This window comes from Myxocyprinus asiaticus, chromosome 13, assembly GCF_019703515.2.
Source record: "Myxocyprinus asiaticus isolate MX2 ecotype Aquarium Trade chromosome 13, UBuf_Myxa_2, whole genome shotgun sequence".
Lineage (NCBI taxonomy): Eukaryota > Metazoa > Chordata > Actinopteri > Cypriniformes > Catostomidae > Myxocyprinus > Myxocyprinus asiaticus.
Window position 1 is genome coordinate 3,197,473 of NC_059356.1, and position 12,722 is coordinate 3,210,194.

Sequence of the window (12,722 nt, forward strand, 5' to 3'; positions counted from 1 at the left end):
ACTGCACCTCCCCAAGAACCCTCCAAAAAGGCCAAATATCTACCCCACTTCCTATTAAACAAATCTAAGTTTCCCAGCCTTAAGTTGGGAGATTTATGGCCCTGAATAAACCCCACCTGATCTATGTGTTTAAGTCATAATTTTACTTAATTGGTTAGCCCAAAATTTTGACAATATTTTAATGTCTTTCTGGTTCAGGGAAATTGACGGTAACTCTTACACTCACTTTGATCTTTGACCAGTTGGTCTCCATATAGACACTGATTTCAGTCTTTAGCATTTGTTGGTATTCAGGATTTTGCAAAAGGGATACATTAAAGTGCCAACTATGTGATTTCTTTTTATCCGTATGTGGCAATACCTCTAAACACACCAGGGGCATGATCCGAGACTAAAATGTTTCCAAATGAGCAATCAACAACAGATGAAATGAGGGACTTAGATTATATATATACACACTATATTGCCAAAAGTATTCGCTCATCTGCCTTTAGACGCATATGAACTTAAGTGACATCCCATTCTTAATCCATAGGGTTTAATATGATGTCGGGCCACCCTTTGCAGCTATAACAGCTTCAACTCTTCTGGGAAGGCTTTCCACAAGGTTTAGTGTGTTTATGGGAATTTTTGACCATTCTTCCAGAAGCGCATTTGTGAGGTCAGACACTGATGTTGGATGAGAAGGCCTGGCTCGCAGTCTTCGCTCTAATTCATCCCAAAGGTGCTCTGTCGGGTTGAGGTCAGGACTCTGTGCAGGCCAGTCAAGTTCTTCCACACCAAACTCGCTCATCCATGTCTTTATGGACATTGCTTTGTGCACTGGTGCGCAGTCATGTTGGAACAGGAAGGGGCCATCCCCAAACTGTTCCCACAAAGTTGGGAGTATGGAATTGTCCAAAATCTCTTGGTATGCTGAAGCATTCAGAGTTCCTTTCACTGGAACTAAGGGGCCAAGCCCAGCTCCTGAAAAACAACCCCACACCATTATCCCCCCTCCACCAAACTTCACAGTTGGCACAATGCAGTCAGACAAGTACCGTTCTCCTGGCAACCGCCAAACCCAAACTCGTCCATCAGATTGCCAGATGGAGAAGCGTGATTTGTCACTCCAGAGAACGCGTCTCCACTGCTCTAGAGTCCAGTGGCGGCGTGCTTTACACCACTGCATCCGACGCTTTGCATTGCACTTGGTGATGTATGGCTTGGATGCAGCTGCTCGGCCATGGAAACCCATTCCATGAAGCTCTCTACGCACTGTTCTTGAGCTAATCTGAAGGCCACATGAACTTTGGAGGTCTGTAGCGATTGACTCTGCAGAAAGTTGGCGACCTCTGCGCACTATGCGCCTCAGCATCCGCTGACCCCGCTCTGTCATTTTACGTGGCCTACCACTTCGTGGAGTTGCTGTCATTCCCAATCGCTTCCACTTTGTTATAATACCACTGACAGTTGACTGTGGAATATTTAGTAGCGAGGAAATTTCACGACTGGACTTGTTGCACAGGTGGCATCCTATTACAGTACCACGCTGGAATTCACTGAGCTCCTGGGAGAGGCCCATTCTTTCACAAATGTTTGTAGAAGCAGTCTGCATGCCTAGGTGCTTCATTTTATACACCTGTGGCCATGGAAGTGATTGGAACACCTGAATTCAATTATTTGGATGGGTGAGCGAATACTTTTGGCAATATATTGTGTATATATATACAGGTGCATCTCAATAAATTAGAATGTCGTGGAAAAGTTCATTTATTTCAGTAATTCAACTCAAATTGTGAAACTCGTGTATTAAATAAATTCAATGCACACAGACTGAAGTAGTTTAAGTCTTTGGTTCTTTTAATTGTGATGATTTTGGCTCACATTTAACAAAAACCCACCAATTCACTATCTCAAAAAATTAGAATATGGTGACATGCCAATCAGCTAATCAACTCAAAACACCTGCAAAGGTTTCCTGAGCCTTCAAAATGATCTCTCAGTTTGGTTCACTAGGCTACACAATCATGGGGAATACTGCTGATCTGACAGTTGTCCAGAAGACAATCACTGACACCCTTCACAAGGAGGGTAAGCCACAAACATTCATTGCCAAAGAAGCTGGCTGTTCGCAGAGTGCTGTATCCAAGCATGTTAACAGAAAGTTGAGTGGAAGGAAAAAGTGTGGAAGAAAAAGATGCACAACCAACCGAGAGAACCGCAGCCTTATGAGGATTGTCAAGCAAAATCGATTCAAGAATTTGGGTGAACTTCACAAGGAATGGACTGAGGCATCAAGAGCCACCACACACAGACATGTCAAGGAATTTGGCTACAATTGTCGTATTCCTCTTGTTAAGCCACTCCTGAGCCACAGACAACATCAGAGGCGTCTTACCTGGGCTAAGGAGAAGAAGAACTGGACTGTTGCCCAGTGTTCCAAAGTCCTCTTTTCAGATGAGAGCAAGTTTTGTATTTCATTTGGAAACCAAGGTCCTAGAGTCTGGAGGAAGGGTGGAGAAGCTCATAGCCCAAGTTGCTTGAAGTCCAGTGTTAAGTTTCCACAGTCTGTGATGATTTGGGGTGCAATGTCATCTGCTGGTGTTGGTCCATTGTGTTTTTTGAAAACCAAAGTCACTGCACCCGTTTACCAAGAAATTTTGGAGCACTTCATGCTTCCTTCTGCTGACCAGCTTTTTAAAGATGCTGATTTCATTTTCCAGCAGGATTTGGCACCTGCCCACACTGCCAAAAGCACCAAAAGTTGGTTAAATGACCATGGTGTTGGTGTGCTTGACTGGCCAGCAAACTCACCAGACCTGAACCCCATAGAGAATCTATGGGGTATTGTCAAGAGGAAAATGAGAAACAAGAGACCAAAAAATGCAGATGAGCTGAAGGCCACTGTCAAAGAAACCTGGGCTTCCATACCACCTCAGCAGTGCCACAAACTGATCACCTCCATGCCACGCCGAATTGAGGCAGTAATTAAAGCAAAAGGAGCCCCTACCAATTATTGAGTACATATACAGTAATGAACATACTTTCCAGAATGCCAACAATTCACTAAAAATGTTTTTTTTATTGGTCTTATGATGTATTCTAATTTTTTGAGATAGTGAATTGGTGGGTTTTTGTTAAATGTGAGCCAAAATCATCACAATTAAAAGAACCAAAGACTTAAACTACTTCAGTCTGTGTGCATTGAATTTATTTAATACACGAGTTTCACAATTTGAGTTGAATTACTGAAATAAATGAACTTTTCCACGACATTCTAATTTATTGAGATGCACCTGTATATATATATATATATATATATATATATATATATATATATATATATATATATATATATATATATATATATATAAATCTATTATAGAGTAAATCTAATGGACTGATGAAAAAAAAATGTATAGTCCCTACCAGATGGGTCCAAAAGTCTCCAAATATCTGTAAGACCAAGACTTTTACACATCCTGTGAAGTGTCAATGTCGCTCTAGGGGGCTTGTACACTTTTGCTTCACTATGATCAAGGACTGAGTCCATCAAAAGATTAAAGTCTCCTCCCAGTATTATATCATGAGGGGTGCCAGCGGCTTGCAACATCCCTTCAAGATCTATAAAAATACCCTGATCATCAACTTTAAGTACATAAATATTAGCCAGAATAAGACAATGTCCCTGAATTTCAGCTAAAACAATATGACTCTTCCTAATGTATCTTTAATCTGTTTGAGACATTTGAATTGTAGTTTACTTTTCAGCATAATGACTTCCCTGCTCTTACTCGAGCCAGCACTATAAAAAAAATGCCCACCCCATATCTTTCCAAAATGTTCAGCTTCCTGCAGAGAAAGGTGCATTTCTTGAAGAAACACTGTATCATATTTCTTATGCTTAAGAAGAGAAATAACCTTCCTTCTTTTTATGGGGTACCCCAACCCATTCACATTCCATGTGGAGAGAGACAATCCACTCATATTAACATTTGACATTTTGACATGTAAGAAAAAACAGATCGTGTGTCAAAACAAGATTATAAAGACCACTTTCCAACATTGGTGCGACCATCAAAACTTGAACTTCCCCCAGAACAAAACAAACAGAAAAATGAAAAACGTGCGCATTAACCCCGCGCATGACAGCGCCAACTGGCATCCATCCCTCCAAACTCAAACAGTCCGTGCACACCTACGAGAGCCCCCGCAACAACTTTGCTGTCAGATTACTCAAGTCCGGTGTTTCTATACAAATTTTGTGAGACAGAATTACACAGCAAAAGATAATGTATAAAACAAACTCCAGCCAATAGGTGGAATAAACACAAAGCGCGTGTAGATTCATCCATAAAACTGCCCTGAAGGTGCGTTACTCTACAAAATAAACTCCAGCCACTAGTTGGAACCAGCACTCAGTTTCCTCAGAGTCAAGCAAATGTTCAGTGAGCTGGTCCACTCGGCTGCAAAGTGAGCACCACAAGATGATTTACTCACTCCACTGACTTTATGAAGGACATCGCTTGCTGTGGGCATGTGAATGTTTTACGGCCCTCCTAAGCATCTATTCTCAATTTGGCCAGGAATATCAGTGCAAAAGCAACCTTCCGCTGATGTAAATGTTTCTTGCATTCCTTGAATCGATCACGTTTCGCTCGTCGAATTTGCAAAGTCTGGGAACAAGAAAAGCCTTCCTTTACTCCTCACGTAAAACAAGATCTTTATCGGATGATCTCATAAATTTTGCCAGAATTGATCGGGGCCCCTCTGCGGATCTACGAGCAGGAACCCTGTGAGCTCGCTCAATTTCCAGCTTATGGCATGGTATGTCGAGCAGATTCGGAAGGAGCCATCTAGGAATTTTACCATAACCTGTCCTTCTTCACCCTCAGGAATTCCGATAAAACTGACATTATTCCGCCGGCTACGATACATCATGTCCTCCAAATTCTCCCAGACACGCTCTCCGTTTCTCGACATCCCCCACTATTGTAACCATCTCAGTGAACTTCGCTTCCATGGCAGTGATTGATCAACGTATCACAGCAAGATCCTCCAAGTCAGCAATGATCTTCGTCAGCACTGCCGGCATGTTCAGCATCTCTCGCCGCATTTCCCACACTTCTCCGACTAAATCCACTCCCTAGCTCACGGCCTGCTCGGGGGCGTCAACTTGAGCATGTAAGGGTCTTTTAATGTCTCCAGAGTCCGAGGATTTTGAATTCTTTAAAATTTTGTCCACTTAGAACAGTTATGGAACAGAGTGTATCGAATCTCACCAGTTTATGTCATTAAAAGTGTTAAAAACTAGCAAAGTGCGCAGTGCTCGCCATTCACACGTCCGATCCTCACGTGACGCCACACGTCTCCTCTACTAATACATTTTAAAAAAAATTTTTTAAGATTTACACATTTCAATTTCGTAACAAAATTCCATCAAATTGAATTGTTGAAAAAGTATTTTAAATAATTAATAAATAGAAACAACTAAATATTTTTAAGTAGTTGTATTACTTTAAGTTTTTTTTAAATTACACAATTCAATTTGATGGAATTTTTTTAAATAAAATTGAAATGCATAAATCTTACAAATAGGCTAAAATATTTTTAAAGTCATTAAATCAAACATTTAAAGCATTTCCTACAAAAGAAATGTTAAAAAAAAAAAAACTAAAAAAAAAAAAACTACATAGACACAAAGATGACATTGCTACAAACTAAACACGTGTTTTAAACTAGATTTTTAAAAGATTTATTTTTTTTATAACCTCAGACAACCATATTTGTCAATGATTGTTATTACACAAAGGTAACAAAAATTTTCTTAAAATCAAATCAAATCAAATCACTTTATTGTCACTCAACCATATACACAAGCGCAACAGTGGATGAAAGTTTTGGGTGCAGTTCCAAGCAACACAGCAATCATGACAGTGATGAGACAATAAACATCAGATTTACACAACACAATTTACATATCTAATATACACATAATTACACACACACAACACAATATACAAATAATAATATACAATGTACAGTATACAATATGCACAATATAGAATACAGAGTATACAATAAAATTAATATATATAAATATGCAGTAAGGTTGTATAGTTGTTGGATTGACATTCAGGCTGTCAGTTGATAGTCAGTTGGCAGTGTGTTGTTAAGAGAAATATAATTTATGACAGTCCAGTGTGAGATTAATAAAGTGCAGTGCTGATATATGTTGATCAAGAGATCAAGAGTTCAAAAGTCAGATTGCTTGGGGGAAGAAGCTGTCATTAAGTCAGCTGGTGTGGGTCCTGATGCTGCGATACTGCCTGCCTGATAGTAGCAGTGAGAGCATCCCATGGCTCTGGTGGCTGGAGTCTCTGATGATCCTCAGAGCTTTTTTCACACACCGCCTGGTATCTATGTCCTGGAGGGAGGGAAGCTCACCTCCGATGATGTGTCTGGCAGTTCGCACCACCCTTTGCAGGGCTTTGTGGTTGAGGGCGGTGCTGTTGCTGTACCAGGCAGTGATGCAGCCAGTCAAGATGCTCTCTACAGTGCTGGTGTAGAACCGTGTGAGGATGTGGCGGTTCATTCCAAACTTCCTCAGCCGTCTCAGGAAGAAGAGGTGCTGATGAGCCTTCTTCACAACGACTTCAGTGTGGACGGACCATGTGAGTTCCTCAGTGATGTGGACACAGATGAACTTGAAGCTGCTGACTCTCTCCACCGGTGCTCCATTGATGGTGACGGGGCTGTTCTCTGTCTTTTCTTCTGAAGTCCACCACAAGCTCCTTGGTCTTATTGATGTTGAGGGAGAGGTTGTGCAGAGCACACACAGATCAACTAGTGGGTGTTTTAACTGACATTTTCAATCTCTCCCTCTCCCTGTCTGTGGTTCCTACATGCTTAAAGACATCCACCATTGTGCCCATACCAAAACAGTCAAAGATAACTTTTCTAAATGACTGGCAAAATCAAAATGAAACTGAATGAAATGTGGGCCTATGAACAATATTTAAGGGATCTCTACAAGTCCTGATCACCCTGTTGGGGTTAATTTTGCAATAACAACCGGCTGACTGTACATTATCCCTTACTTAACCCACACCTAGCCATGGATTATCCCGCTTAAACCATGGTCACTTGCTAGCATTGATTAGTTAAAGCTGTCATTGATTGTAATGGCTCAAAATTTGACTGGAAGAATAACTGTTAACTTGAGTTTTGCCCGCTCTAAATCAGACACAGAGTTAAAGTAGTGCGATAATATCACATTTATTTAAAATAATTAAATACAAATCTGTACAAATAACTGGACTTTGGACTAGAGTTTTTTGGAGACCAAACACTCTTTAAAAACCGAGAATTTAAATACTTGAAAAAATAGCCACATAATGTAGAAGGGTTGACACTCCTCAGAACATGTAATATTTAATTCCTATTCTTTGTCATTTTCACATTAATGAGGAAAAACCGTCGTTGCTGACGTGACAGTTGAAAAAGTGGCACTACTGTTCATGATGAGGAGAAAATCATCCACAACACTTTAAAACCTGCAGACTTAGACCTCTGAGACATCCATATGGTATCCATTAAGGCTGCATGATTGATTGAATTAAGAATGAAATCATGATGTTGCCTTGCACGATTACTAAAGTGCAAAAGGCTGCATCTTATAAATCAGTCTGCATTTAGCGCTTCAGTCAGCGATGTGTGATCAAGTGGCACCCTATAGCGAGTGTGTTGAGCAGCACAGCAATATTAGATGATGTTTATCATATTACAATTCAAATCGTTTTGCCGGATAGCTAAAGATGCCTTTGATGGGTCCCAGTTTCCTTCTCTCCCCCTCAGTGCAAGACATAGTTGTATGTCAAACCATACTTTCCTTACAAGCCTTATGGGTGTGCAACAGAAAAGTGCAGCACTCCTAACTATTTCTAGGTTAGACTCAGTCCAGAGCTGATGAACACTGTTGTTGTTTCCTGTTGCACTTCACAGTTGATTTAAAGATGGCACTGCATGACTTGATGATGTTGTTTTGTAATGTGATGGTTAATCCCAGCTCTGAGACTATATTCACGTACAGAGGTCATTTGAACAGAGGTTCATGTCTCATAAAGGAACGTAATGTCTCATTACGGAGGACAGAAGAGAAGGTGCATTAATACAGAACAGTGATTAAAAGTGACAGGAACCAAAGTCTTTCTAGCAAGTCAGTCCACTGTCGGCTATCTCTGGAACACTTTTGGGAGGCTACTTCCAGTCATGCCAGTGCAGCTACTATCTACTTGAATGGGGGAACACCGAAATCTCAAAAACGTTTGGTCAAGATTACGATCAAAGAACATATTTCAAATCTGCAGTAAAATCTGACAATGCTGGTATCAAAAAGTGTGCTTTTTTATTTCAGATTACGCTAAAAAACAAAACTTTCCCGGTGGGACTTCCTTTCTACATCCGTTGACTGTTGGGCGCTAGAGCTTCTTGGTTGGGTGTTTCAATTTCTCCCATTCATTTAAACAGAAGTGGCCGTCTCTGCTGGAACTACCTGTGCGTTCAACAGTTTTAACGCACGCATTCCATCCAATCAGAATCGAGTATTCAAATAGACTATGGGATAAATTTAATTATTAATGTTTAATTTTGTAAATGCACAAACAACAGCAGAAGTGTGGTATAATATATATATATATATATATATATATATATATATATATATATATATATATATATATAATCATTTCTTTAATTATAATGCACTTGGTGTCCCATGTCATGGTGTCCCATGTCATGCTTCGCTTCTTCCACGTTATATAAATACAACCGCCCTCCCTGTCAAACTCTTCTGGCGGGAGGTACACTGGAAAACTGAAGACTTTTAATCATGTGTTTGCTTTCTGATGGGCATTCTTAAACAGGAAGTCCAGGAAGGGAGACAGGAAGGGGAAAGCGCCAACTGAATTCCTGTCCGACTAATAACACATGATTCACACAATCACTGCCTACTATTGATGAAATGCATGTTCTAATGACTACAAGTTAACCCTTTACCAGGCCTCTCAACTGTTTAGAATACACCATTTTCACCAGTATCATTTCAGGACATAAGCAGCAGTGAAATCAATCATAACATGTGGGATTGTTTTCATACATTTTACAAAGGCAAGCATCAGGCATTGGACATAACTAAGTTGGTGGGAAAGTCGATAACCGATTAATTGGCTGATAGTTTTTAAAAATCGATTTATAGAATGTTAAAAACTTTTCTTATTCTTTCTTCAAGTGTCCAGAATGAATGAATGAAATCCCAGATGCAGTTTATTGTTTAACCAAAATCCCATTATGATGAAAGATTTAGATACAGCAAATTCTCACAAGGTTTCAGTAATTGTTTTTGTTTCACTTCTAGAGGCCACTGATATACTGTAGAACCAAGCCGTTGTAACTGTAGACTTTTCCAGTGCCAGCCACAGAAGGACACAGAGAAATAAATCTTTTGCAGATAAACGATAGTTCCAAAAAGCAACTACTGGCACTGATAAATTGGTAAAAACCAGCCTGATTTCATGAAATTTACATTACTATGGCAATATTTTTGCATTATAAATGTGCCTTATTACACGTTTGGATGCAGTTTCCCAGTGAAATGTCCAGCAGGGGGCGCCTAAAGAGAGTGAAATGGTGTCGTAATCAGATGAGGTTTTAAAGGTGAGTTTTAATGAGCAGAATGTGCCACTCTAAACTAAAACTTTAACCTAAACCTAACCAATAGTTTCCTAAAAGCAAGTGAGAGTTGAAAAAAACAGACATCCTTACCCTAAACCAACACCTAAACCTAACCGATTGTGTCCTAAAAGGAAATGCGACATGAAAAGCATATTTTCTGAAGCAAACATATCATTTCGTGTTTCGTGTTGCTAGAGCGAAAAATTCGTGTTTATAAATTCATAATCAGCCATTGTACTCATGATTTGTGTGAAAGTGACTAAAACGCACAGTTGTTGTAGCGTTTCTAGTGTTCATTTCACCAGAAAACTGCAGTGAAACTCAGATTGCAAGAATGTAATTAATGTTCATTCCATGAGACTAGGTTGCATGAAGCAGACTTACCAATGACTATAATATACAAGCACAAGCAATTAATCTTAGAGGAGACACAATACATCTACTATGCTACCATAACAAATGTCAATGCAGTATTAGTGTAGTACAATGCTACAGCAGAAGTGTAAAGGCAGATTTTATTTTATTTTTGTTGTGTTTCTAGGTTGAGTAAAACCGTTATATCGGTCTACCTCTTGTAACAAATCACATAAGTTTAGCAGAAATTCCCAATTCACATATTTCCATTAAAAGAGATATTTTATATATATATTTTATGGGAAACTTTTATTTCAATGTTAACGATACAAGTCAATGCAGAATGATGAAAAACACTCTGTTACCATTAATGGTAAAATGTTCTAATAAAAAAAAAACCTGTTGGGTTTGTAAGATTCTTTATTAGAATTTAGTTTATAATTATTATTATTGATCAACAAAATGGGAGAATGTAACCTATTGTAAAATGAATAGGACCTGATTCTGATCCTCAACAGATTTCATGAAAAACAAGCAGTGGTGGCTCTTGTGAGTTACAGTAATCAAATTACTTTTTAATTCAAAAAGTAGTGTAACACATTACATTTTACATTCTTGTAATCAGATTACAGTTTCTGACTTTCAATTCAGTTTCAGTTTCAATTAACTGTCTTTTTAAGTACATTACTTGGGTTACACATATGTTATGTTGTTGTATTTCTAAAATGTACTTCAAAAAATGTATTTATGTAAAACACTATTAAAACATGAATTATGTATGTCTTATTATTTTGAATCTGTTGAGCAGAACAACAAACATTTTTCTGTAAAAAGTGTTTTAGATTGTAACTAAAAACTACTGCAATTAGTAATGTGATTACGTTTTCACAATTCAAGAGGAGCATTTAGTCATCTGTAGTAGATTACTGTTTTCGAGTAACTTTCCCAACACTGATTTATAAATGATATTCTTCATTCAGTAAAAGACAGGATCCGTTCCAGCACAGAACAAAACATTACCTTATAACACAGTGTTGCCAGATTGGAGGGTGATTCCTCCCGAACGGCTCGGATCTCAGCAGCAGGCACCAGAGCAAACACATCCTGCACGGTGGTGGCGGTGTCGGCCCAGAACTGATCCCAGAACGCATCATCTGTGGCCTCTACAGGCTGTGATGCGAGAGAAGACAGCTTTGATACATCTCATAAAAATAATTGTGTTACAGCTGTGCTGATCTAAAGGATGAATTCATGAACTGCATCAATATTTGATTAAAAGTAACTTCACTGCATGTCATTTGAAGACGGCACAGTAATGCAAATTAAAATGTGTCTGTGTTGTGAGGTACATCAGTAGTTTTGTTTGATTTATGTCTTCTTTTTGTTTTGTTTTTTGAAGAAAAAAAGGATTGTATTGTCATGAGACTGCAGCCTCAGTTTTCTGTTCAGTGTTTCCCATTAATTACCTAGACTGTGGCAGCTCACCTCTTCACTTATGTCGACTGACATATCTGGCTGCTTGTCGTGAAAAACAATGTATAACTTATGTAACGTTATATCTAGCTAGCTAACGTTAGCTAATTATCTAACTTTAACGTTATTACCAGCGGCTCTGGTAATCATCACCATTCATATCTATACAACCAATGTGTTTATGATTAAATTACTACTAGAGCACAAAATTGTTTACAAGAGCACAAAGTTCTTCATAGATCTAGCCTCTTAATTTTGCTCTCAAAGTGCACCAGATTGATGCATTTAACTTTAAAATGTAAAAATTTTCTTACAGGGGACCATGCCCCCAGACCCCTCTAGGTCCGAGGTCCACCCACCACAACGTCACAAAATCCTGTGGGAAACACTGCTGTTCTTGGCTGACAGAATTGGAACCCGACGTGGTCTACTGCTGTTGTAGCCCATCAGCCTCAAGGTTAGATGTGCTGTTCATTCAGAGATGCTATTCTGCTCACTACAATTGTACAGAGTGGTTATCTGAGTTACTGTAGACGTTGTCAGTTCAAACCAGTCTGGCCATTCTCTGTTGACCTCTCTCATCAACAAGGCATTTCCGTCCACAGAACTGCCCCTCACTGGATGTTTTTTGTTTTTGGCACCATTCTGAGTAAATTCTAGAGACTGTTGTGCATGAAAATCCCAGGAAATCAGCAGTTACAGAAATACTCAAACCAGCCCGTCTGGCACCAACAATCATGCCACACTCCAAATAATTGAGATCACATTTTTCCCCATTCTGATGGTTGATGTGAACATTAACTGAAGCTCCTGACCCATATCTGCTTGATTTTATGCACTGCACTGCTGCCACACGATTGGCTGATTAGATAAATGCATGAATAAGTAGTGTACCTAATAAAGAGGTCGGTGAGTATATATATAAAATATTAATATTTTTATATAGATATTTAATAGCAAAAAGTTCATAAAGAAATCACATATTAACAATGCAGAAAACAGGAAATAAAGAGCACTGTAAAAAAAAAAATCCTGTTAAATTTATGGTCAAAAACTGGCAGCTGGGGTTGCCAGAAATTCACATTAAAAATAAAGAAAAGCATATGATTATGGTTTTTCATCATAACTTTAAAAATAGTTTACCATAAAAGTACATATAATGTCTCGTTAAACATATTATA

At 38.8% G+C, this 12,722-nt stretch overlaps 1 protein-coding gene across 1 annotated transcript in view; it reads right to left on the reverse strand.

Moving 5' to 3' along the window:
• LOC127450324 (protein HID1-like) overlaps positions 1 to 12,722 on the reverse strand; it is a 38,796-nt gene that overhangs the window by 24,757 nt on the left and 1,317 nt on the right. The window contains exon 2 of the mRNA XM_051714335.1: positions 11,089 to 11,238. Coding sequence (XP_051570295.1) covers positions 11,089 to 11,238 — 150 coding nt within the window. The remainder of the gene's footprint in view (positions 1 to 11,088; positions 11,239 to 12,722) is intronic.